Source organism: Macaca thibetana, chromosome 20 (assembly GCF_024542745.1).
Source record: "Macaca thibetana thibetana isolate TM-01 chromosome 20, ASM2454274v1, whole genome shotgun sequence".
Lineage (NCBI taxonomy): Eukaryota > Metazoa > Chordata > Mammalia > Primates > Cercopithecidae > Macaca > Macaca thibetana.
Window position 1 is genome coordinate 48,357,376 of NC_065597.1, and position 24,674 is coordinate 48,382,049.

The 24,674-nt window shown below is 54.0% G+C and overlaps 4 protein-coding genes and 1 long non-coding RNA gene across 13 annotated transcripts in view; 4 read left to right on the forward strand and 1 right to left on the reverse strand.

Moving 5' to 3' along the window:
- The window catches only part of ALDOA (aldolase, fructose-bisphosphate A), a 76,586-nt gene that overhangs the window by 12,174 nt on the left and 39,738 nt on the right, over positions 1–24,674 (forward strand). Inside the window, exon 1 of one of the 7 annotated variants that reach the window (XM_050773969.1) lies at positions 18,088–18,091. The exons of 4 other annotated variants lie outside the window; for them this stretch is intronic. The gene's annotated coding sequence lies outside the window, so the exon portion shown is untranslated. 2 more of the 7 variants (XM_050773972.1, XM_050773968.1) reach the window with 2 other exon arrangements.
- C20H16orf92 (chromosome 20 C16orf92 homolog) lies at positions 9,342–10,809 on the forward strand. Its single transcript, XM_050774016.1, has 4 exons — positions 9,342–9,525; positions 9,847–10,005; positions 10,120–10,207; positions 10,327–10,809. Exons 1-4 carry the CDS (start codon positions 9,342–9,344, stop codon positions 10,346–10,348), a joined length of 453 nt encoding a protein of 150 aa, XP_050629973.1. The 3' UTR covers positions 10,349–10,809.
- Positions 10,550–23,010, reverse strand: TLCD3B (TLC domain containing 3B). Of its 3 annotated transcripts, XM_050773978.1 has the most exons (6): positions 22,626–23,010; positions 21,833–21,963; positions 15,590–15,673; positions 12,737–12,971; positions 11,854–11,949; positions 10,550–11,597 (listed from the first exon to the last, which is right to left on the reverse strand). In XM_050773978.1, the coding sequence occupies exons 1-6, from the start codon at positions 22,875–22,877 to the stop codon at positions 11,313–11,315; spliced, it is 1,083 nt and encodes a 360-aa protein (XP_050629935.1). In that variant the 5' UTR covers positions 22,878–23,010; the 3' UTR covers positions 10,550–11,312. The 3 variants fall into 3 exon arrangements, with proteins under 3 accessions (XP_050629935.1, XP_050629936.1, XP_050629937.1); XM_050773979.1 differs by lacking the exons at positions 21,833–21,963; positions 22,626–23,010 and adding an exon at positions 16,567–17,492; XM_050773980.1 differs by lacking the exons at positions 21,833–21,963; positions 22,626–23,010 and adding an exon at positions 16,567–16,667 and having other exon boundaries at positions 15,590–15,695.
- Positions 11,910–13,860, forward strand: LOC126944486 (uncharacterized). The gene is made up of 3 exons (XR_007722069.1): positions 11,910–11,969; positions 12,467–12,805; positions 13,754–13,860. It is a non-coding gene; the product is annotated as an uncharacterized LOC126944486 (long non-coding RNA).
- The window catches only part of PPP4C (protein phosphatase 4 catalytic subunit), a 64,018-nt gene continuing 54,905 nt past the window's right edge, over positions 15,562–24,674 (forward strand). Inside the window, exon 1 of the mRNA XM_050773988.1 lies at positions 15,562–15,572. The gene's annotated coding sequence lies outside the window, so the exon portion shown is untranslated. The remainder of the gene's footprint in view (positions 15,573–24,674) is intronic.

Consider the following 24,674-nt stretch of genomic DNA (forward strand, 5'->3'; position numbering starts at 1 on the left):
GATCACGAGGTCAGGAGATCAAGACCATCCTGGTTAACACGGTGAAACCCCGTCTCTACTAAAAATACAAAAAAGTAGCTGGGCATGGCAGCAGGCACCTGTTCCCAGCTACTCGGGAGGCTGAGGCAGGAGAATGGCGTGAACCCGGGAGGCGGAGCTTGCAGTGAGCCAAGATCATGCCACTGCACTCCAGCCTGGGCGACAGAGCAAGACTCCATCTCGGAAGAAAAGAGAAAAAAGAAATCAAAAAAGAAAAGCAAGTGCAGAGAAGCATGGTTGGAATACTGCCGTTTGAGAGGGAAAGAGTTTAGCCGTATTTGCTTAGCTGTTCATATATTGTTTCTGGAGGCCTGCACAAGAAAATGGTAACTGTGTCTCTTGACAAGCTGAGAGAGTGAAAAAATAAAAATAATAAAAAGTAATAATAAATACACAAAAGAAAATATAACTATGGTGACCTCTGGGGAGACAGGGCAGGAAGAGGAAAGACTTTTCAACGTACATCCTTTTGCATCTTTGGAATTTTGTGCCACATGCATAGGTTACCTGTTCCAAAGAATACATTAAAATAATAAATTTTAGTCTTTTTTTGTTTGTTTGTTTGTTTGTTTGTTTGTTTGTTTTGAAACGGAATCTCGCTCTGTCGCCCAGGCTGGAGTGCAATTGCTCGATTGAGGCTCACCGCAACCTCCGCCTCTCGGGTTCAAGTGATTCTCCCGCGTCAGCCTCCTGAGTAGCTGGGATTACAGGCACCCACCATCATGCCCGGCTAGTTTTTTTGTATTTTTGTAGAGACGGGGTTTCACCATGTTGGCCAGGTTGGTCTCGAACTCCTGACCTCAGCTGATCCGCTTGCCTCGGCCTCCCAAATTGCTGGGATTATAGGCATGAGCCACTGCGCCTGGCCAAATTTTGGTCTTTTCTTTTCTTTCTTTCTTTTTCTTTCTTTTTTTTTTTTTTTTTTTTTTTTTTTTTGAGACAGGGTCTCACTCTGTTGCCCAGGCTGGAGTGCAGTGGCAAGATCATAGCTCCCAACAGCTTGAACACTTCAGCTCAGGTGATCCTCCCACTTTAGCCTCCCAAGTAGCTGGGACTATAGGTATGCACCACCACGCCTGGCTAATCTGTCTTTATTTTTTTATTTTTTTGTAGAGATGGGTCTCACTATGGTGCCCAGGCTGGTTTCAAACTTCTGGCCTCAAGCCATCCTCCTACCTTGGCCTCCCAAAGTGCTGGGATTACAGGTGTGAGCCATAGACCGTGCCCAGCAAAATAATATATTTCTTTTTTTTTTTTTTTTTTTTTTTTTTTTTGACAGAGTCTCGCTCTGTTGCCCAGGCTGGAATGCAGTGGCATGATCTTGGCTCACTGCAACTTCCACCTCCCAGGTTTAAGCCTCAGCCTCCCAAGTAGCGGGGATTACAGGTGCACACCACCATGCCTGGCTAATTTTTGTATTTTTAGTGGAGACAGGGTTTTACCATGTTGGCCAGGCTGGTCTCGAACTCCTGACCTCAAGTGATCTGCCCGCCTCAGCCTCCCAAAGTGCTGGGATTACAGGCGTGAGCCACTGCACCCGGCCAATATTTCTAAAGTAAAGGCAACCATTAGGTTTCCTTCATGTCTCTCCAGGATAAGAAAGGAGGCAGGACTAAGGGAGACACTGTGCAGTGTGACAGTCAGTGAGTTTAGCAAGAGGGTGTCCATGACCTGGGCACAGGCGGCCTGCAGTGAAGGGAGGGGGACACTCTGGCCAAGGAGCCTGCTGAGTCCTGTCTCCTGTGCTCTCTTCCCACGGTGCTTGCTCAACCCCAGCCCTGCCTGCCTCCAGAAGAACTTGCTGAAGGCAGGTGAGGATGAGGCTGGAGTTCAAGCCAATTTCAGAGGAAAATGATGGACAGTGTTGAGCCCTGCTTTGTCCAGAGTGGGGAGGCTTTTGTACCAGTCACCCAGTCATTCAGTAAATATTGACTGAATATCGACTATAGATTGTGGGATACAACCAGGACCAAGGTCAATGAGCTGTGACTTCACAGCCTCATAGAGAAGATAGACAAATATACAGACAATCCTCATCCAGGGAAACTGACATGGGGACAGGGGATGGTCAGAAAGCCATGGGAACTCAGGGTCCTATGAGGCAGGAGGAAACAAAGATTAACACCTCACTTCCCAGAAGAGGAGCTGTCTCAGCTGAAACCTGAAAGATGAGGAGGAGTTAGCCAGGTCAAGCATGGGGGCAAATGTATTCCAGGCAGAGGTGTGTGTCAAGGCTGGGAGGCAGTCCAGAGCATGGCATATTCAGGAAAGAAATCATTCTACCAGCCTGGTCAACATGAAGAAACCCTGTCTAAAAAAAAAAAAATTAACCAGGAGTGGTCGCACGCACCTGTAGTCTCAGCTACTCGGGAGGCTGAGGCAGGATGATTGCTTGAGCCCAGGAGTTTGAGGCTTCAGTGAGCAGAGATCAGGCCACTATACTCCAGCCTGAGTGACAGAATGAGACCCTGCCTCAAAAAAAAAGAAAAAGAAAAAGAGAGAAAAAGAAAGAAAAAAATCATTCTACCAAGAAGACGCCTGCACTGTGTGTTTATTGCACCACTATTCACAATAGCAAAGACACAGAATCAACCTAGGTGCCCACCAACAGTGGACTGGATAAAGAAAATGTGATACATATATGCCATGGAATAGTATGCAGTCATAAAAACGATGAAATTATATCCCTTGCAGCAACATGGATGCAGCTGGAGGCCATTATCCTAACTGAATTAACGCAGAAACAGAAAATCAAATACCACATGTTCTCGCAAGTGGGAGCTAAACATTGGGTACCTATGGACATAAAGATGAGAATAATAGACACTGGGGATTCTTAATAAGGGGAAGGAGGGGAAGGGTCGAAAAACTACCTATTGCTGGCACAGTGGCTCATGCCTGTAATCCCAACACCTCAGGAGGCCGAGGTGGGAGAATTGCTTGAGGCCAGGAGTTCGAGACCAGCCTGGCCAACATGGCGAAACCCCATCTCTACTAAAAATACAAAAATAATTAGGTGGGCTTGGTGGCACGCATCTGTAATTCCAGCTACTCAGGAGGCTGAGGCACAAGAATCACTTGAACCTAGGAGGCAGAGGTTGCAATGAGCTGAGATCACGCCACTGCACTCCAGCCTGGGCAACAGAGTGAAACTCCATCTCGGAAGAAAAAAAAAAAAAAGAAAACAAAAGAAAATAAAATTGAGGCTGGGTGCTATAATCCCAGCACTTTGGGAGGCCAAGGCAGGAGGATCCCTTGAGCCCCGGAGTTCAAGACCAGCCTGGGCAACATAGTGAAATCCTATTTCTACCAAAAAAAAAAAAAAACAAATTAGTTGGGCATGGTGACTTGATCATGCAGTCCCAGCTACTTAGGAGGCTGAGGCGAGAGGATCGCTTGAGCCTGGGAGGTCGATGCTGCACTGAGCTATGACTGCATCACTGCACTCCAGCCTAGGCAACAGAGTGAAATGCTGAAGGAAGGAAGGAAGGAAGGAAGGAAGGAAGGAAGGAAGGAAGGAAGGAAGGAAGGAAGGAAGGGAAAGAAAGAAAGAAAGAAAGAAAGAAAGAAAGAAAGAAAGAAAGAAAGAAAGAAAGAAAGAAAGAAAGAAAGAAAGAAAGAAAGAAAGAAAGAAAGAAAGAAAGAAAGAAAGAAAGAAAGAAAGGAAAGAAAGAAAAAGAGAGAGAGAGAGAGAAGGGAGGGAGGGAGGGAGGAAGGAAGGGAAGGAAGGGAAGAAAAGAACATTAAACCAACAGATCTTTTTATTCTTATTTTTTTACAGATGTGATTCTCTGTCACCAAGGTTGGAGTGTAGCAGCACAATTATGGCTCACTTGAACCTTGAACTCCTGGCCTCCAGTGATCCTCCCACCTTGGCTTCCCAAATTGCTGGGATTACAGACATGAGCCCCCAAACCTGGCCTAACAGGTCTCAATTTGGGGCTCATTAGGTGAGAGATAAGGATTCAGGATGATTCCTAGGTTTCTGTGTTGAGCAGACCATCTAGAGGAATGATGGGACCATCCACTGAGATGAAAAGATGGGAGCAGAGCAGGTCTGGAGTAAGACTCCATTTATGATCCATTGCCTTGGAGATGTATTTGGACATCACAAACAGACATCTCAGAGTCTGGAGCTCCGAGGAGAGGTCTGGGCTGGAAATATACATTTGTGAGTCACTGGCATATAGATGGTATTTAAAGCCACGAGTATGGATGAGATCACCTAAGCAGAGAATATAGATAGCAAGACAAGGCCCCAGGCTGAGTTGGCTGGAGAAGGAGTCCTGAGAATTGGTGAGTGTGGCTCTGGGGATCTGAGTCAGGGACAGGTGCACCTGCTGGGAAGCAGAGAGAATGGAAAGAGAGAGAACCATTTGATTTGACAGATTATGAGCTCTTTCATGGACTTGATCAAAGCGGCTTCAGTGGATTGGTGGGGACAAAGCCAGATTAGAAGAGGTCGAAGAATTGGCCGGGCGCAGTGGCTCATGCCTGTAATCCCAGCACTTTGGGAGGCAGAGGCAGGCAGATCACCTGAGGTCAGGAGTTTGAAACCAGCTTGGCCAACGTGGCAAAACCCCGTCTCTACCAAAAATACAAAAATTAGCTGGGTGTGGTGGTGGGTGCCTATAATCCCAGCTACTCAGGAAGCCAAAGTGGGAGAATCATTTGAACCGGGAGACAGAGGTTGCGGTGAGCCGAGATCACGCCACTGCACTCCAGCCTGGGTGACTGAATGAGACTCCATCTCAAAAAAATAAGAGATCGAAGAGTCCATTAAAGGTGAGGGAGTGGAGACAGCAGGTGTAGATGACCCAGAGTTGCCCGTCTACTCTAGAATGATGCGCATCTATGAGTTCTCTCCCTTGTCACTCTTGAGGGCAAGGACCATACCCTGGTGATTTCTGAGCCATAAATGGAGTCCGGCCAGTGCATAGCAGGAGCTCAGCACATTTATGTCATGGATGGATAAATGGATGAATGGATAATGCATTGTTTGGGTTGAAACGGCCTTTTCTGGTAGAGAAAGTAGCTGTATGTTTTTGAAGCATTTAAGAAAACAAAAAAAAAGTCAACCCCAAAGGCCATAGGCTCTGTGTCCCTTCTCCCAGCTAACCTCAAGGAGCAGTTGCGTGTGGGCCTGGGGCACAAGCCCTGGCCCAGCATCAGGAACCAGGTTATTTATTTATTTATTTATTTATTTATTTATTTATTGAGATAGAGTCTCGAGTGTCACCCAGGCTGGAGTGCAGTGGCATGATCTCGGCTCACTGCAACCTCCACCTACTGGGCTCAAGTGATTCTCCTGCCTCAGATTCCTGATTAGCTGGGACTATAGGCACGCATCACCACACCTGGCTAATTTTTTTTTTTTTTTTTTTTTTTGAGACGAAGTTTCACTCTATCACCCAGGCTGGAGTGCAGTGGTGCAATTTAGGCTCACTGCAACCTCTCTCTCTTGGGTTCAAGCAGTTCTCCTGTCTCAGCCTCCCGAGTAACTGGGACTACAGGCGCATGCTACCATGCCTGGCTAATTTTTGTATTTTTAGTAGAGATGGGGTTTCACCATATTGGTCACTCTGGTCTTGAACTCCTGACCTCAGGTGATCCACCCGCCTTGGCCTCCCAAAGTGCTGGGAATATAGGTGTGAGCCACCACGCCCAGCCTTTTTTTGGATTGTTAGTAGAGTCGGGATTTCATCATGTTGGGCAGGCTGGTCTCGAACTCCTGGCCTCAAGTGATCCACCCCATCTCGGCCTCCCAAAGTGCTGGGATCATAGGCGTGAGCACCGCGCCTGACCCAAAAACCACATTACTGAGTCCCTTCTGCTGCCTCTCACATGCCCTGTGGCTTTGGATAAATCCCTTCCTCTTTCTTATAAGTGACCTGCGTGGCGGCTCACAACTGTCATCCCAGCATTTTGGGAGGCCAGAGTGGGAGGATCACTTATGCCCGGAAGTTTGAGACCAGCCTGGGCAACATAGCAAGACCCCGTCTCTACAAAGAAAAAAATAAGTAGGCTGGGCACAGTCGCTCATGCCTGTAATCCCAGCACTCTAGGAGACCAGGGAGGGCAGATCACTTGAGGTCAGGAGTTTGAGACCAGACTGGCCAACATGATGAAACCCCGTCTCTACTAAAAAAACTACAAAAATTAGCCAGGTATGGTGGCACGTGCTTTTAATCCCAGCTACTCGGGAGACTGAGGCAGGAGAATCGCTTGAACTAAGAAGGCGGAAGTTGCAGTGAGCCAAGATCGCGCCACTGCACTCCAGGATGGCCGACACAGCGAAACTCCATCTCAAAAAAACAAAACAAAACAAAAAATAAGCAGGTGTGGTGGTGCACGCCCGTCGTGCCAGCTACTTGGGAGGCTGAGGTGAGAGGATCACTTGAGCCCAGGAGGTCGAGGCTGCACTCCAGCCTGGGTGACAGAGCAATATCTTGTCTCAAAAAAAAAAAAAAAAGGAAGCCATCAGCGCAGCACAGGGGAAGCAGCCCACGTGAGCCAGTCCCATAGATATTGGTTTCCCTCCTTCCCCACCCCTGCCCCGCCGTCCCCCCTTTTTTTTTTTTTTTTTGTCTCTCTGGGCTTTTTACTTGTTTAGGAACTCGAAGCGGTTCATGGCAAGTACCCCGAGTCCTAGCCCTCCTGTTCTCTGCATAGAGTTGCTGCAGAGCACCTCACACGCGCACAGATACACGCCTGGCTTTGGGCGAAGTCGCGACACTGGGTCTGCAGAGTCCGATGAGCACGCATCTTCGTCGTGAAACTAAGGAGACCCTGGAGTGTCCTTGGGCTTGGGCGGGATGGAACATGCCCGTGACAGACAGGCCCACCTGCCAATCAGAAGGGAGCTCTCCTTAGCTGGTGTGGGACCGCAGGAGTGGAAATGGCTGTTGGGAGGTGGCAGAGACGGGCGATGGGGTGGCCACAGGGGAGCCGCCGGCCACAGAAGAGGAAACGGAGGTGCAGAGAGCGGAGTCTGCGAAGGATGCGTGAATGGCCAAGAGATGTGCCTCGGAAAGGGCCTAGGGACTTCCTCTGACCAACCCCCGACGGCCATTCCCAGCCATCGGTTTTCCTGCAGCCTCAGATGCAACCTGTGGAAGATGCGAGAGGAGGCCCGGGAGTCCGCCCGGCAGCGCCTTCCCTAGGGTGGGAGCGGGGACTCAGGCGCGGACGCTGCTGCCACCTAGTGGGAGAAGCTTGCTACTCCTCTCGGTTCCTAACCCCAGGGTAGTTCCCAGCTGAGCACTGAGGCAGGGTCGGGGGAGGATGGGGAGAGCCCTGTGCCCCTGAATCTGCGGACACGATGCGAGGGGGAGCCTCAGAGAGGAACCCCCAGCCCCCAGGAAGTGCGCATTGCCCACACTACATTTCCCCTCTGTGCCATGATTTCCTCCGGTGTATAAGGGAGGCAAGAGTACCTGATTCTGGGCTGGGCTTGGTGGCTCATGCCTGTAATCCCAACACTTTGGGAGGCCGAAGCGGACGGATCTTCTGAGTTCAGGAGTTCAAGACCAGCCTGGCCAACATGGTGAAACCCCATCTCTACTAAAAATACAAAAATTGGCCGGACAGTGGTGGTGCGTGTCTGTAATCCCACTATTCAGGAGTCTGAGGCAGGAGAATCGCTTGAACCCAGGAGATGGAGGTTGCAGTGAGCTGAGATTGTGCCTCTGCCCTCCAGTCTGGCCAACAGAGTGAAACTTCATCTCAAAAAAAAAAAAAAAAAAAAAAAAGGCCGGGCGCAGTGGTTCACGCCTGTAATCTCAGCACTTTGGGAGGTCGAGGCGGGCAGATCACGATGTCAGGAGATAGAGACCATCCTGGCTAACACCGTGAAACGCCGTCTCTACTAAAAATACAAAAAAATTAGCCAGGCGTTTTGGTGGGCGCCTGTAGTCTCAGCTACTCGGGAGGCTGAGGCAGGAGAATGGTGTGAACCTGGGAGGCAGAGTTTGCAGTGAGCCGAGATCGTGCCACTGCACTCTAGCCTGGGCGATTGAGCAAGACCCCGTCTCAAAAACAAAAAAAAAAACAAAAAAAACAGAGTACCTGCCTCTGAGGGTCAGTGCAAGGGTAAATGAACCAATTTGTGCAAGGAACTTGGCCATAAATGGGGTCCAGCCAGCATAGTAATAGGTGTCAAATAAATGCTACCCACTGGGCATGGTGGCTCACGCCTGTAATCCCAGCACTTTGGGAGGCTGAAGCTGGAGGATCATCTGAGGCCAGGAGTTCGACACCAGCCTGGACAACATAACAAGACCTCGGCCGGGCGAGGTGGCTCAAGCCTGTAATCCCAGCACTTTGGGAGGCCGAGACGGGCGAATCACGAGGTCAGGAGATCGAGACCATCCTGGCTAACACGGTGAAACCCCGTCTCTACTAAAAAATACAAAAAACTAGCCGGGCGAGGTGGTGGGCGCCTGTAGTCCCAGCTACTTGGGATGCTGAGGCAGGAGAATGGCGTAAACCCGGGAGGCGGAGCTTGCAGTGAGCTGAGATCTGGCCACTGCACTCCAGCCTGGGCGACAGAGCGAGACTCCGTCTCAAAAAAAACAAAAAACAAAAAACAAAAAAACATAACAAGACCTCATCTCTACAAAAAATGCAAAGATTAGCCAGGCATGGTGGCACATGCTTGTGGTCCCAGCTACTCAGGAGGCTGACTTGGGAGGATCACTTGAGGCCAAGAGTTCCAGGCTGCAGTGATCATACCACTGTACTCCAGCCTGGGTGACAGAGTGAGACCCTGTCTCTGAAAAGACATAAAATAGGCCGGGCACTCTGGGAGGCCGAGGCAAGCAGATCACCTGAGGTGAGTAGTTCGAGACCAGCCTGACCAACACAGTGAAACCCTGTCTCTACTAAAAATACAAAAATTAGCCGGGTGTGGTGGCAGGCAGCTGTAATCCTAGCTACTCAGGAGGCTGAGGCAGGAGAATCACTTGAACCCGGGAGGCGGAGGCTGTAGTGAGCCAAGATCGTGCCACTGCACTCCTGCCTGGGTGACAGAGACCCTGTCTCCAAAAAAATGAAAATAAATAAAACAAATGCTACCTGTGGTTGATCCAAGGGGTAACTGGAGGTGTGTGGCCCGGTGCCACCACCCCAAATTGTGCCTGTTGTCTAAACGCAGCTTCTTTTAGTTCTGACTTTCAGCAAGATGGCCCTGCCGCAGCCCTCCTCTTTGTAAACGCTGGGGCTGCCACCATTATGGCTTTATCATCAGCAACATTCCAGAGGATGAAGACTGGTCCCAATCTCTCCTCTCCTCTCCTCTTCTGATGAGGGTGAGGGATGGGGAAGGGGTCCCAGCTCCTAGCACTTCCTCCCCTCACCCCAGAGTGCCATCAGAACAGCTCTGGGCTGTGACATCACAGAGCCCCCACCTCATGATAGCAGTCATGAGGTTGTGGCCATGGGTGCTGGTGTGGGTGTGGCTGGCTGCAATAGGGGCCATAGACACTGGTGAGAAGCTGTCTTGGGAGCAGTGGGAAGGCAGGCAGCTCTGGGGGCATAAAGGGTGATGCCCACTTAGGGACTGGGAAGCCAACCCTGCACCTTCTCCTTTTCTCTCCACTCTTCTCTCCCATCCTGCTGGTCCCACCCACCCCCGACAACCATGGGCCTTGTCGTGGTGCACCCAGCTGACCCTGAGGGAAATCAAGACCTTCCACAGCCTCCACAGTAAGGCTGGGTGGTCTCATAGGGTCCCAAGCCAGCTTCAGCCTTCAGAGATAAAGGCAGGGGTCAGCTTGGCTGTTGTCACAGACTTTGCTTGGATCCTAGTACCCAGACCCAAGCGTGCCACGGCGTCAGCCCTGGAGACAGAGTCTCCGCGCTTCTTAGACAGGCCTGACTTCTTCGATTATCCAGACTCAGACCAAGCCAGGCTCCTGGCTGTGGCCCAGTTTATTGGAGAGAAACCCATCATGTTTGTTAACTCAGGTATGAACCAGCTAGAGAAGGGACCTCCCTCCCCGCCAGGGCCTGGAGGAGAGCAGCCCCCGACCCTTCCATTGGGCCATCAGAGGGGAATTAAGGGTCCTGCTTGTTTAGCAGGTTCCAGCCCCGGGCTCTTCCATCACATCCTGGTAGGCTTCCTGGTGGTGGTCGTCTTCTTTCTCCTTTTCCAGTTCTGCACCCACATGTAAGGCCTGCCCCCTTCCTCCAACCCCACCCACCACCACCTTCCTTGGGAGCAGCTGGAGAGCCCAGTTCTAGTGGGGCAGGGTGTGACCTCTCCCCTCTGATCTCCATGCCCCACAGAAACTTCCAGAAAGGGGCCTAAAGAGCCGGACAGGGGCCCCGGACTCAACCTGAGCACCCACACCCACCTCCTCTCCTGTCGATGAGCAAAAGTTCCCCACCTTTCTCCTCCCTGACTGCCCAGCAAGGAGCTGGGTATCCCACTCCCTGTGCGTTTCCCACAGCCCAAGCCCCCCACCTCCTCCCTTCCCAGCCCCAAAGAACTTGATGGTGAGGGCCTTGGTGGCGTTCACGCAGATCGTCTTTTATTAGCGGTCTGTAAAGCACCTCCCAGGGTCCCCCGACCCCAGATTGGAGGAAGCCTTGAGAGGTCAGTAGCACCAGGGACATGGCAGGGCCCGAGGGCGCGATGTGCAGCCGATGGTGAGGGACTGGGCGCCCTCGCCTGCCCCCGGGGTTGTCAGCACTGGGAAGGCTTGGGGGTAGCAGCCACCTCTCTCCCTCAACCCCTCAACCCAACAGACTAGATCAAATTTGGGTAAATAAATAAAATAAATAAGATTCCTCAAGCTGGCCTACCCTGGAGAGGAGCCGTGGTTGCAGCCAGCCGCTCGGGAGGCCCGAGGGCCAGCCGGGTTAGTTGGGGCGTCCTCTCCTCTCGGGTGATGGGGAGCCCTGGGGGGTGGCAGCAGAGGGGCTGGGATGGCCTTGGCAGAGGCGCCTCCCCACATTCTGACTCCTGGTCCCCTTGAAACCCTGTCGGTCTCCCTCCCCACAAGCCCTCCTGCCCTCAGTGGGTGGGAGGTGGTGCCCCCTCCCCTCCTCCCGCGCAGGGGTGTGCAGGAACGGGGCACAGTAAGGAGAAGAGGTTCCCTCTCTCCCCTCACTCAGTCCCCGAGGTGTGGGGCCTCTTCCCTTTCAGGGTCATCGTCAGTCCTGGGGTTGTCCGGGCAAGAGGACCCTGGCTCCCACCCCCAGCCATCAGCCCCAGAGCCCTGTCTCCACGGGGGTGGGGGTGGGGAGGGGGAGGGTCCTGGTCCCCGGCCTCAGTCCTGGGCCTGGCAGGCCGGGGGTGGCCGGGAGCGGGGCCAGAAGAGGCGGCAGGCCCCGCGGCAGATGAGGAAGAACCAGTAGAGCTGAGGGGCCAGGAGCAGCGCAGCGCCCAGGTTGACGTGGGCGGGGATGGCCAGGGGCACGGCCAGCAGAGGCAGGCCGGCGTGGCGCCCGTAGGCCCAGTACAGGTAGGGGAAGAGCAGCACCCGGCAGCACAGGAAGCTGAGCAGCATCAGGGCCCCGTTCACCTTGTGCAGCAGCGTGTGCTGCTGCTTGTACTGAGGGAACACGGACACCGTGGCCGCCGCGGCAGAAGGGCTCGGCCCCCCTTGGCCCTCTCCCTGCCTCCCTGCAACCCTAGCAGGCAGCTCCTCCCAGACCGGACACTTTGCCAGGACACAAGCACGAGCTCAAAAGGCAAGGGGTGAGGGGGGGAATGACGAAGGGGCCAGAGCCCTTGGCAGCAACCCTGAAGGTCCCTCCCTTACCCGTGCCCCCCCCATCGGGCTCCCGCATCCTCCCGTGCTCACTCACCTGGATGAGGATCTTGCCAAGGCAGACGAAGGGTGTGCTGACCTCTGCCATCAACATGCAACCCAGAAAGAAGTCTCCCTTCCCCTGTCGCCACACCTGAGCACACAGGCAGGAAGGTGAGGAGCTGGGGCTCCCCCTGGGTTCTTAGGCAGCCCCCCCCCTTCCTCTTTCCCCTCTGTCACTTTTGGAGATGCTTGACTCTGAATGTCAAAACACCTGGGTGCAGGGCTGGGCGCGGTGGTTCACGCCTGTAATCCCAGCACTTCGGGAGGCCAAGGTAGGTGGATCACAAGGTGAGGAGTTTGAGACCAGCCTGACCAACAGTAGAAACCCCGTCTCTACTAAAAATACCAAAAAAATTAGCCAGGCATGTTGGCGGGCACCTGTAATCCCCGCTACTGGGGAGGCTGAGGTGGGAGAATCACTTGAACTCAGGAGGCGGAGGTTGCAGTGAGCCGAGATCACACCACTGCACTCCAGCCTGAGTGACACAGAGAGACTCCGTCTTGGAAAGAGAAAAAAGAGAAAGAACACCTGGGTGCGGGAGCAGGTGCATGACTTGGCTGCATCCCTCTCACAGTCCTGCAGAAAGACCGTGTTCCTTCTGTAACAGGTGAGGAAACTGAGGCTCAGAGATGTGCAACCACAGATCCAAAGTGCTGCAGCCAGGCATTGTCCAGCCCGGGGCCAGGCTGCCCCCACACCCTGGTGCCCCTGGGCTGGTGCTCAGTGAACCCTGCCTGTCCACAACTTTCCCTGGAAACGTACTGGGTCTGCTTGGCTGCCAGTACCCAGACCCAGGGCTTCCCGGGTTCCTGCCAGCACCAGTGGGACCAAGGAGCAGGCCACCCACACCCCACCCGCCCAGCTCCCCGGGACTCACCACCGACAGCGGGAAGCACACCAGCACCATGGCGGCATGGTGGAGCACCATGAGGAACTCCTTGTGCAGGTAGCCACGCGCTATGGCCCACGTGCTGCCCGGGGCTCTGGCCACTCCGTCATCCCCTCCATGCCCTTTGACCTGGTGCTTGTGCCAGTGACAGAGAAACATGGCATAGATGTCGTAGATGAAGTAGGGCACAGCAAACTGCGTGTAGGCAGAGGACAGCCAGTGTCTGTTGGGCAGAGAGACAGGAGGGCGGAGGGGGTGGGTGGGTGTGGGGAGCAAGGAGGAAAGGGGACACCAGTGGGCGGGGGCAGATCTCAGGGGTTGGCACGGCAGCCCTGGACAGCAGTGGAGTCTCAGGTACAGATGAGGGATCCAGAGGGTAGAGGGTGAGAAACTTGCCCAAGCTCACGCAGTCACGCAGCTAGTAAGCGACGGTGCTGGCATTCAAATCTGTGGCCTCAGAACCCACCCATGTTCCTCTCTCTCTGCAGTAAAGTGGGGAGAAAAGAAAAGAACAGAAGATGCCCACAGACCAAATGGCACAGATAGAGTGCCAAAATAAGCCCAGGCCAGGCAGGTGGGACCTTCCTTGCCGTGGTTATTTGTCCTAACCTTACCATGAGGTTAGGACCAGCAACAGCTGAATGGGTGAGAGTGCTGGAGAGAGAGGTCACAGGGGTGGACCCCCATTCCTGCCTCCTGAGGCAGGCGCTCTTCCAAACCTCCCGTGCATGCACTTATTTACCCCTCCCAAAACCCTGTAAAAGGTAGGTGTGGCCATAACCCCCACTGTACAGGTGAGGAAGTGAGTCACAGACGGGCTAGGTAACCTGGCCAAGGAAGGGACATGGGCAGTGGCTCCACAGCCCTCACTGCCATCCCCACTGTCCCCAGAAGGTCCAAGAGGCATCAGAGACAGGCCCTGTTGGCAAGTGAGGGGTCTTGTCAGCGCTGTTTGCCCTGCCCCAAAGTGACCCCATCTCTTTTCTGTTTTGTGTTGTTTCTCAGGGACAGCCAGGCATTAAGGGGAAAATGCAGAACAAAAGGAGCCAAGGACAGAGAAAGTTCCATGTACTTGGAGAGTAAACAAAAATGAGAAATGAATGAATAGACAAGACAGCATTTTTCTTCTGGAGTCAGCACATTGCCAGTTTCTCTTAAATCCTGTAGTCCCGAGACTGGTCTGGGGTGGGGGCGGAAGGTCAGAGAGGTAGGCCCCGGGGAGCTCGCCCCACATGGGGGAGGAGGGATGAAAGCAGAGTCAGCCAGAAGTTATCACCAAACATGAGGCATGTGGAGGGAGCTGTGGAGAAGTTGGGGCTGAGGCCTCTGAGGATGGGGAGCCTAAGGCAGGCAGCCTGTGAGTGGAGCCAGCCCATTCTCCAGCAGGGACGGTACCAGGGAAAAGGGAACCTGAGACTGTGATGCAGTGGTGTGGAGCTGCGGCCCAGAGGCAGGGGAAGATGAGAAGGGAGGAGCAGCTGCAGAGAATGCGAGGCAAGAACACAGGGAGAAAAGGTCCAAGTGGCCTGGAGGAGTCAGGGAAGGAAGCTGCCCACAATGCAGGCCCAGCAGAGGTGATGGGAGATGGGGCCTGCTGGACTGGTGCAGGAGACCAGGAGGGGCCACCAGGCCCTGGGCTGTCATGTGAGGTGTTAAATCCCATCCCCACCCTCTTGGCAATTAGGTGCTCAGAAGTAGGAACAGCTGCTGCCCTGGATTAACCCGGATCCTCCCCACCTACCTGAGGATTAAAGCAGGGAGGAAGGACAGGAACAGACACAGGGGGCCTGGGGAGCAGGGGGGGTGCAGAAACCAAAAGGTGACCTCTGCATGTGAAGGCTGGGGAGGAAGTGCTGGATCCCAGGCTCAGCTTGGAGAAGGGGTGGGGAGGGGCGGGCAGAGGCCAAGAAGCAGCCAACTCCCTGGGCAGGGTGTGAAGAAAGAGTTAAGCCAAGAACTGTCCTCTGCAGCTGCCACTTAACTCAATTCCTCTCGATGAAGCCCTTCCAGGAAGGGCGGCTGCCTCACCACAGAAGAGGCAACTCATCTTCGGAGAAAGAGGAGGCAAACAGAAACAGGGCACCCCCCGTCAGAAGAGTCCAGAGAATGTCCCCTGGGACTCAGGGGCTGCCACAGAAGGGAAGTGGCGCTGAAAGCTACGAAGCGGGTGTTGTGGGCACCTCCAAGGCAACTTGCAATGGGCCACCCATGAGTCACCTAGGGCGGTCGTCAGCACCACGGACAGGGCCCCTCTCCTCTCCGTCCTCCGCCTCCTGCCCGCACACCTCTGGGCCTTTTTGGCAAGCACCAGACACTGCAGCAGCTGCCTGGCCACATTTTGGCCTCTTCGCCCTCATCCCCTCCTGCACTGCCTGGCCGTGTGTGGCCTTGTGCGTGTCATCTTTCTCCTCTCCTCTCCCTCACGCATGGAGTGGGTGCCAGATGCCTGGATTCTGGGAGGGCCTGAGGGGTGAGCCCGGCATGAGGAGGGGGCACCCCATCTGGGTGCTGAAGGGAAATGGGATCTGCCTCCTGGGGTGGAAGGCAGGGAAGAGGTGGGGAACCCACGACAACACAGGAGACCTGGAAGCCAACTAGGAAGCGCTTTGAGGATCCTCTGTGATCCCCGCTCCTTCTCCCCCTGGTTCTGACCTTTAAGGACAGGACGGGATAAATTTATCCCTGGGTGTTGAGTTGCAGTTATTGCAGTGAACTTGCTCAGGTCTAAGTTAAGGGCTTGGGGACCACGGACAGAGTTCCCTCCAAGATGTGGGGTCTTCCAGGGTTATGTGTACACACCAACCACTGGCACCTGGGCAGGGGGGTTCTCGCGGCACTTACTGGTCATCGATGATGTGCTTGCAGGAGGTGGAGACGATGTAGCCGGCAGTGGAGGCCATGATGGCCTGGACAGAGGACACCAGCCTGGGAGAGAGAGGGAGGCGTGCTAGAAGGGCAGAAGGGAAGAGGCGTGTGCCTTGATTTCTCCTCGTTGCTAGTCTAGCGACTGCACTTTGCATTCAGCCACTTCTCGGACCAGTCCTTGCCCGCCTTCTCCCAAGGCTGGGCTGCCTGAAATGTGCCCCACCACAGGCACCTCACGGCTCTCTGGTCTGCTCGGCTGCTGTTCCTCGGTCCACCCCACTCCTTGCCACCTTCTCCCTTCCCCATTTGTGGAAACTGAGTCTCCCTCTTCTCGGGGCGGCAGGGTGTCCGTCCTGAGGTGAGACCCCACTAAGAGTGAGCTGCTGATCCGGACCTCTCCCCACGAGGGGAGCCTGGGCCAGTTCTTGCCCCATTCAGCTGCCCAGTCATGACGCGGGCCTCACTCTGGACCCTTTGTGACCCCCGAGCTCCCCAATCACTCTCCCACTGTCTCCTGACTGCCACTAGCCTCCACTCTGCACTCTGGCCCTGTTCTAGGGGTATACAGTTGCACCATCCACTCCTCCATCCCTGGCCCCCAAACACTCGCCCTGAATGACACCTAGCTGTCTGGCCCTGGCCTCGTTCCCTAATGTCTTACAGGAATGTCTTCACTGCATGCCGGCCCTGTTTTGGAGGGTGGGAGGGTGTACCGGGAAGAAGAGAGAGGCAGGCTGAACACTAGTAGACCAGATGGCAGGGCTGGACGAGGTCTCCCAGGACAGTGAGCAAGGCAGGCAGTGAGGAGAGAGGAAGCCTGGGGGTAAAGCCCCCAACCCCCATAGGAACTCCCAATACCCAGCCACTGAGGGTCCAGAGAAGTGCCAGGTCCTTTCCATTCCCTGAGAAGCCCAAGAAGCAGAGAGGAGCTGAGGGGAAGGAAAGTGGTTTACCTGGCTGAGACAATGACCGCGTCGGCCTCCTCCCAGCGCAGCTGGGGCAGCCGCTGGAGCGTATTCTTGGAGAGGAGGAAGAGTCCGGGGAACACCACCCCCCCGGCCACCATCGGGGTCAGCATGGTGGCTGAGGACTTGGGCAGGGAGGCAGGCGGGCCGTGAAGGGTCAGGGAGGCTGAGCGGAAGGAGTTAGGGGTGGAGAAGGGACGCCAAGCCCGGGAAGGAGGGAGAAAACGATGGGAAGGGGCACAAAGGGGACAGGGCGGCGACGGGATGGGGCCAGAGAGTCCAGTGAAACTGGGGAGTCAGGAGGGGGCCAGTTGGGCAGAGACGGGGGAGGGGAGGATGGGAGAAGGGGAGCAGGAGCAGGCCAGTGAGGGATGGGGAGAGGCGAGGAGGGGATGGCTTGGTGAAGGACAGAGAGGAAGAGGGGACAGGAGGAGGATGCAAATGGGGGAGGGGAGGGAGCCACCAGGCAGGTGGGGAGGGGAGGCTTACGTGAGAGGCTGGGAGGGCTCGAGGAGGCGGGGAGGGGGTGGGGGTGGGTCTGGGTGCCAGCCCCAAAGGAAGGAGGCAGGCAGGAGGGAGCGGAGGAGCAGGCAGCAGGGAGCGGAGGAGTAGCCGGGCAAGCGGTCAGCGGTCACCACCGCTCTCCCAGCTCCACTGCCTCCTCTCGCTGCCGCCCCGGTCCCCGCCACCCGGCACAGACACCGCACATGGCATCATAGAGACTCCGTGCCCAGCCCCCTGCCCCCTCGGTGGGGAGGGGGAGGGGGAGGGGAAGTGACCAGCTTGGGGAGGGCGGGGGAGGGGCAGGGAAATGATGGCACCGACCAGACACCGAGAAACCGGACCTGCAGCGGCGTCTCCCCATGCAGCTCTGAGCCACAGCCTCGGCTGCGACAGAGATGGGGGGAGCAGAGAAAGAGGGAGGGGGAGGCCCTTAAAGGAACAGCAGCTGCGGCGGCACAGGGGGCTGCTGGGGACAGGGGCCAGCTCTTCTCTTGGGGAGGAAGGGGGCTTAGGGCTCCTTGGCCAGCTGGGAGGGGGCCCTGAGCCCCCACAGGGGCCTGACCCTGTTTCCCATCAGCACTTTGCAAATGCCTGGCATCTCCTCCCTCGCCAAGACATCCCTCTGGGGCCTGCCCCGGGTCCCAGCTTTGGGTGCCCACTCCAGCGAAAGACAGGCTTCCCCAGGAGAGGGAGCGGGAGCAAGTGGTGCTTTCTCAGAAGGAAGACTGAAGGAGGGGATGGGAGGAAAAATATCTCAACACAGTATCCTCAGACCCAGAGGCTCCCTCACCCTATGGTCGGGAAGGAAGCTGACATTGGCCAGAGGGGGCACCTGACTGTGCCGCAGGGCTGCCCATGTCCCGTCTGCTGCAGGAGCTCCGAGGGCGCTGTGCCTGTCCTTCCCACAGGGCCAGCAACGATCCTGAGGCTCCCTGAGGTCACCCAGTTCAGAAGTGGCAGAGCCCTCTCATTGCAGGCGTCGGAGGGGCAGGGAGTGGAAGAAGGGGGGAGTGGGGGGGCGGGGGGCCACTGCCTCTCAGGAAGCCCCAGGGAGCCCTAGGATGCCCAGGCCCTATTCTTCAGCCAGCCAGCCCCTCCTGACCGCCCCTAAATTCCTACCGCTCTCTAGGAGCTCCTAACTTCCCTTCCTCTGCAACTTCCACAAACAGCCTAGTTTCAGAGTGGGAAAGTACTGCGGGGTGGGCTGGTGCAAGCTCCTCACTAGCCCATAAAGAAAGTGAGGCCTGGGGACTGGGCCAGGGTCGCGCTGTGGGACTGGAGCCAGAGGCACTGCCTCCTTTGACTTCTGCCCTCCCACCTGATCCCAACTGTCCTGTGGACTTCAGCATGACAAGGGCCTGTTATGCAAACTCCTTTGGTCTCCAAGCTCAATAATCAACCCTGTGGTTTGCCTTTCTCTGCCAGAGCCCACTCCTCGCCTCCCCAGAAGAAAAGCCGGGGACTGGGATTTGCTGTTTTGTGCTGCCCTCTAGCGGCGATCTGTAGGAAAGCACCCAGGAAGTCTCAGGCCGATTTGGAGCCGGTTTTAGAGACAATAGCGGATCTAGCTCCTGCCCTCAGCCCTTCACTGGAGGGGGAAAGGGGATCCAGCTCTCTGAGTTTCTACTACATGCTGGGCATAGTACCAGGTGATTTCTACTGATTCTTATTTGGTATCCCTGTTTTATAGAAGAAACAGGTTTAGAAATCTTGTGGGTTTTGTTTTGTTTTGTTTTTTTGAGATAGGGTCTCATTCTCTCCCCCAGGCTGGAGTACAGTGGCACGATCATGGCTCACTGCAACCTCAATCTCCCCAGGCTCAAATGATCCTCATGCCTCAGCCTCCCGAGTAGCTGGGACTACGGGCGCACACCACCATGCCCAGGTAATTTTTGTATTTTTTGTAGAGATGAAGTTTCGCCATGTTGGCCAGGCTGGTCTCAAATTCCTGGGCTCAAGCAATCCACCCACCTCTGCCTCCCAACATGCTGATATTACAGGTGGGAGCCACCATGCCCAGAGGAAAGCTGGGTTTCTTTTTTTTTTTTTTTTTTGAGACGGAGTCTTGCTCTGTTGCCCAGGCCGGAGTGCAGTGGCGAGATCTCAGCTCACTGCAAGCTCCACCTCCCGGGTTTATGCCATTCTCCTGCCTCAGCCTCCCCAGTAGCTGGGACTACAGGCGCCCGCCACCTCACCCAGCTAGTTTTTTTGTATTTTTTTAGTAGAGACGGGGTTTCACCATGTTAGCCAGGATGGTCTCGATCTCCTGACCTCGTGATCCGCCCATCTCGGCCTCCCAAAGTGCTGGGATTACAGGCGTGAGCCACCGCGCCCGGCCAAGAAAGCTGGGTTTCAAACCCATGGTTGTGGCTGGGCGCAGTGTCTCACGCCTGTAATCCCAGCACTTTGGGAGGCCAAGGCTGACGGAGCATGAGATCAGGAGATCGAGACCATCCTGGCTAACACGGTGAAACCCCATCTCTTCTAAAAATACAAAAATTAGTCAGGTGTGGTGGCGGGCGCCTGTAGTCCCAGCTACTTGGGAGGCTGAGGCAGGAGAATCGCTTGAACCCAGGAGGCGGAGGTTGCAGTGAGCTGAGATCGCGCCATTGCACTCCAGCCTGGGCGACAGAGTGAGACTCCATCTCAAAAGAAAACAAAAAACAAAAAAATCATAGTTGCATAACCCCAAAGCCACACATGAGCAAAACTGCAAAAAGGACTGAGGTTGAGGAGGCTGGGTGATGGGCGGCCACCGTAACTACTCGAGATTGAGGACTACAAGGCTGGTCACGGAACTGTGGTTTCACTTCAGATGAGTAGAGACAGGCTTTTTTGTCTGCCAGGAAATCCATGTAGACACCCTAGTAAAATCTGTGTTCCATGTACCGCCTCCCGCTCCTATGGTTTGCTGATAGTGCGCTTTTATGGTAAGCTTTGTCACACAGGTCATAGATCTGCAGCCCAAGGGCCCAACCCAGCCCACAGACATGTTTTGTTTGGCCAGTATGCAGTTGTCAGTATAGTAGTTCTTAAATAAGTTCTTAGTTACTTATCAGTATTCAAGAATTGGGAGAGGCTGAGCGTGGTGGCTCACGCCTATAATCCTAGCACTTTGGGAGGCCGAGGTGGGCAGATCACCTGAGATCAGGAGTTTGAGACCAGCCTGGCCAACATGGTGAAACCCCATCTCTACTAAAAATACAAAAATTAGCCAGATGTAGTGGCGCACACCTGTAATACCAGCTACTCGGGAGGCTGAAGCAGGAATGTTGCTTGAACTTGGGAGGTGGAGGTTACAGTGAGCCACGATTGAGCCACTGAACTCCAGCCTGGGCAACAGAGTGAGATTCTGTCTCAAAAAAAAGAATAAAAAGAACTGGGAGGAAGCCCACCACAATGACATGCACCTGTAGTCTCAGCTACTCAGGAGGCCGAGGCAGGAGGATCACTTGAGCCCAGGAGTTCAAGACCAGCCTGGGCAACATGGAGAAACCCCGTCTCTACTAAAAGTACAAAAATTAGCCAGGCATGGTGGTGCACATCTGTAGTCCCAGCAACTTGGGAGTCAGCCTGATTCTCAGGGTGAATCACTTGTCAGGGAGGTCAAGGCTGCAGTGAGTCATGGTGGTGTCACTGTACTTCAGCCTGGGTGACAGAGTGAGACCCTGTCTCAAAACAAAAGAAGAAGAGGCCGGGTACAGTGGCTCATGCCTGTTATCCCAGCACTTCGGAGGCTGAGAAGGGAGGATCCTGTGAGCCCAGGAGTTCAAGACCAGCTTGGGCAACATAGTGAGACCCTGTTTCTACCAAAAAAAAAAAAAAAAAAAAAAAAAAATTAGCCAGGTGTGGTGGCGCATTTCCTGTTGTCCCAGCTATGGCAGGAGGATTGGTTGAGCCTGGAAGTTCAAGGCTGCAGTGAGCCATGATAGTGCCACTGCACTCCAGCCTAGGCAACAGAGCAAGACCTGTCTCAACAACAACAATGACAAAGAATCATAACTGAAAACATTGGCCCACGTTCTAACTGTATAACTTTATCAGTGGCTGGAGCCGAGCAGCACAGGCCCTCAGCAGAGAAGGTGAGTCCTCCTGCCCACATCCTCCCCGCAGAGCCCACATCCCTCATATTATCTGCAGGAGTTTGCAGCCCCTGCTCTACAGGCACGGATTCACATGATCTTCATACAACATCTCCATGAAGGAGAGTGGGGGTTATTATCAAGCCCATTTACCAGTGAGGGATCTGAAGTTCAGAGAAATTAAATGACTCACAAAAGACACCACTGTTGGTGTCTTTTTTTTTTTTTTTTTTTTTTTTTTTTTTTTAAGACAGAGTATCACTCTGTCGCCTACGCTGGAGTACAGTGGCATGATCTCAGCTCACTGCAACCTCCACCTCCCGAGTTCAAGTGATTCTTCCGTCTCAGCCTCCAGAGCAGCTGGGATTACAGGCACCTGCCACCATACCTGGCTAATTTTTGTATTTTTAGTTCAGACGGGGTTTCACCATGTTGGCCAGGCTGGTCTTGAACTGCTGACCTCAGGTGATCCACCTGCTTCAGCCTCCCAAAGTGCTGGAATTACAGGCGTGAGCCACCGTGCCCAGCCTGCTGGTGTCTTTTGACTCCAAATCCCAGCTCCACCCCACACTCTGCTTCTGTTTTCACCACGAACTCATTCTGAAAGTAAGAGGTCAGTTCCACCAGCCGTGGCCCCAGGAAGGACACCCGCACCCTGGTCCTCTTACTTGGATGCTACCAGGACAGCCTCTTGTTTTTCCATCTGCAGGCTGGCGTGGTTCTGCAAGCCCCAGCGCAGGACAGTGAAGCACAACGGGAAGAAGATGCAACCCCCTGCGAATAGCAGGGCCATGCCTGCCTGCAGCCAAGAAGGCAGAAAAAGACGGCCATGAGAACACCTCAACACAACACCCTCAGAGCCCCCGGCAGCCTTCTTCACCCCCAATGAGGCAAGGCCCAAGAGACCCATGCATCTGTGGCCATCCAAAGCCACCAGGCAAACCTCTTCTCTAAGCTCTTTTGCATCCTTATTACTCTTTTAATATTCATCATCCGGGGCAATTTGACATCCTAATTACCCTAATTTTTTGTTTTACACACCCAATTTAGACAATTTCTTTTCTTCTTCTTCTTCTTTGTTTTTTTTTTGAGATGCAGTCTTGCTCTTGTTACCCAGGCTGGAGTGTGGTGGCATGATCTTGGCTCACTGCAACCTCCACCTCCCGGTTCAAGCAATTCTCGTGTCTCAGGCTCCTGAGTAGATGGGATTACAGGTGCCCGCCACCGTGCCCGGCTAATATTTGTGTTTTTAAGAGAGACAGGACTTTACTATGTTGGTCAGGATGATCTCGAATTCCTGACCTTAGGTGATCTGCGCCTTGGCCTCCCAAAGTGCTGGGATTACAGGCATGAGCCACTGCACCCAGCCCCTCCTACTCTTAAACTCCACCCTTTTCCATCTTCTGCATGCCCCCCCCGCCGCCCACCTTATGTCACCTCTCCCTTCTCCCCAGGCCTCACCTCTAAGGGACAGGTTGGAAGACAGAAAGGAAGGTTGATGTTTCTCCTCAGCACCGAAAACTTGGAAAAAGGAAGGGAGGGGGTTGTCAAGATAGTTGGAACTTTAAAATGACATTCCTTGAAAAAACAAAATAAAGCCAAAGCGATTGTTGTTCCATTAAAAAAGAAAACAAAAGAAATAACAGGCGCAAGGCTGAAACTACATATATTTACATAGATATCATTTTTGTTTAGAAAGACCTCCCCTCCCATCTACTCTGGGGAGCAGAGGTTTGGGGCAGGCACAGGCAGGATGAAGGGAATCAGGCCCTGTCATCCTGCCTTCCTGAAGTGGCTTCCAAGGGACCTTCTTGGGACAAAAGGAAGGTGTCAAACTGCAAAGGCACGAGGCTACTCTGCAGAGGCAGTTGGGGAGGGCAGGAGTATGCTCTCCCGTTGGTGGACTGGCTAGAAGATGCCATCCTCCCATTGGCCAGCCAGTTGATACATGTGCCCTATCATTTGCTTCCTTTGGGGGCTGGGGGGCGGTTCCAGCAAGCCTTGCCTAGAATTGGCCAGTTAGAATCCATTGGTGACTTGATGGACAGCTACGTTTCAGGGACGTGTACAAAGAAGGAAAAGGAGGGAGGGGGAAATCAGAGCAGCTGCACAGCCTGGCGTGGTGGCTCACGCCTGTAATCCCAGCACTTCGGGAGGCCAAGGCGGGTGGATCATCTGAGGTCAGGAGTTCAAGACCATGCTGGCCAACATGGGGAACCCCGTCTCTAATAAAAATACAAAAATTAACCAGGCGTGATGGCGGGTACCTGTAATCCCAGCTACTCGGGAGACTGAGGCAGGAGAATCACTTGAATCCGGGAGGCAGAGGTTGCAGTGAGCCGAGATCTCCTCACTGCACTCCAGCCTGGGCGACAGAGAGAGACTCTGTTTCAAAAAAAACAAAAACAAACAACAACAACAACAAAAAAAAACACCAGCAGGTGCGGTGGCTCAGGCCTGAAATCCCAGCACTTCGGGAGGCCAAGGTGGGAGGATCACTTGAGGTCAAGAGTTCAAGACCAGTTTGGGCAATATAGTGGAACCCCTGTCTCTACAAAAAATAAGAATAGTAGGCCAGGCGCGGTGGCTCATGCCTGTAATCCCAGCACTTTGGGAGGCCGAGGCGGGCAGATCACGAAGTCAGGAGATCGAGACCATCCTGGCTAACACGGTGAAACCCCGTCTCTACTAAAAATACCAAAAATTAGCCGGGCGTGGTGGCGGGCATCTGTAGTCCCAGCTAATGGGAAGGCTGAGGCAGGAGAATGGCGTGAACCCAGGAGGCGGAGCTTGCAGTGAGCCGAGATCCCGCCACTGCACTCCAGCCTGGGGCGACAGAGTGATTGTGTCTCAAAAATAATAATAATAAAATAGTCCAGTGCAATGACACATACCTGTGGTCCCAGGTACTTGAAAGGATGAAGCGAAAGAATGGAAAGAATTGCTTGAGCCCAGGAGTTCAAGGCTGTAATGAGCTATGATCATACCACTGCACTCCATCCTGGGCAACAGAGCAAGACCCTGCCCCCCCAAAAAAGCAGTCCTAAGTAGTTATTGTAGGCAGTGTAGGATAAAAGGTAAAGAAGGTCATTTCGGCCGGGCGCGGTGGCTCACGCCTGTAATCCCAGCACTTTGGGAGGCCAAGGTGGGTGGATCACGAGGTCAGGAGTTTGAGACCAGCCTGACCAACATAGTGAAACCCCATCTCTACTAAAAATAGTGGCGCACACCTGTAATCCCAGCTACTCAGGAGGCTGAGGCAGGAGAATTGCTTGAATCCAGGAGGCACAGGTTGCAGTGAGCCAAGATTGTACCACTGCACTCTAGTCTGAGCAACAGAGCGAGACTCTGTCTCAAAAACAAAAAAAAGAAAGAAAAAGAAGGCCATTTCTACCGTGGAAGTACATGGACTTCAAATTCAGAGTCCACAGATAATCAAAGAAACATTTCATTTCCCTATTGCTGAAATAAAGAAACAAATAAAGAAACACACTGAATGGCTCTGTTTAC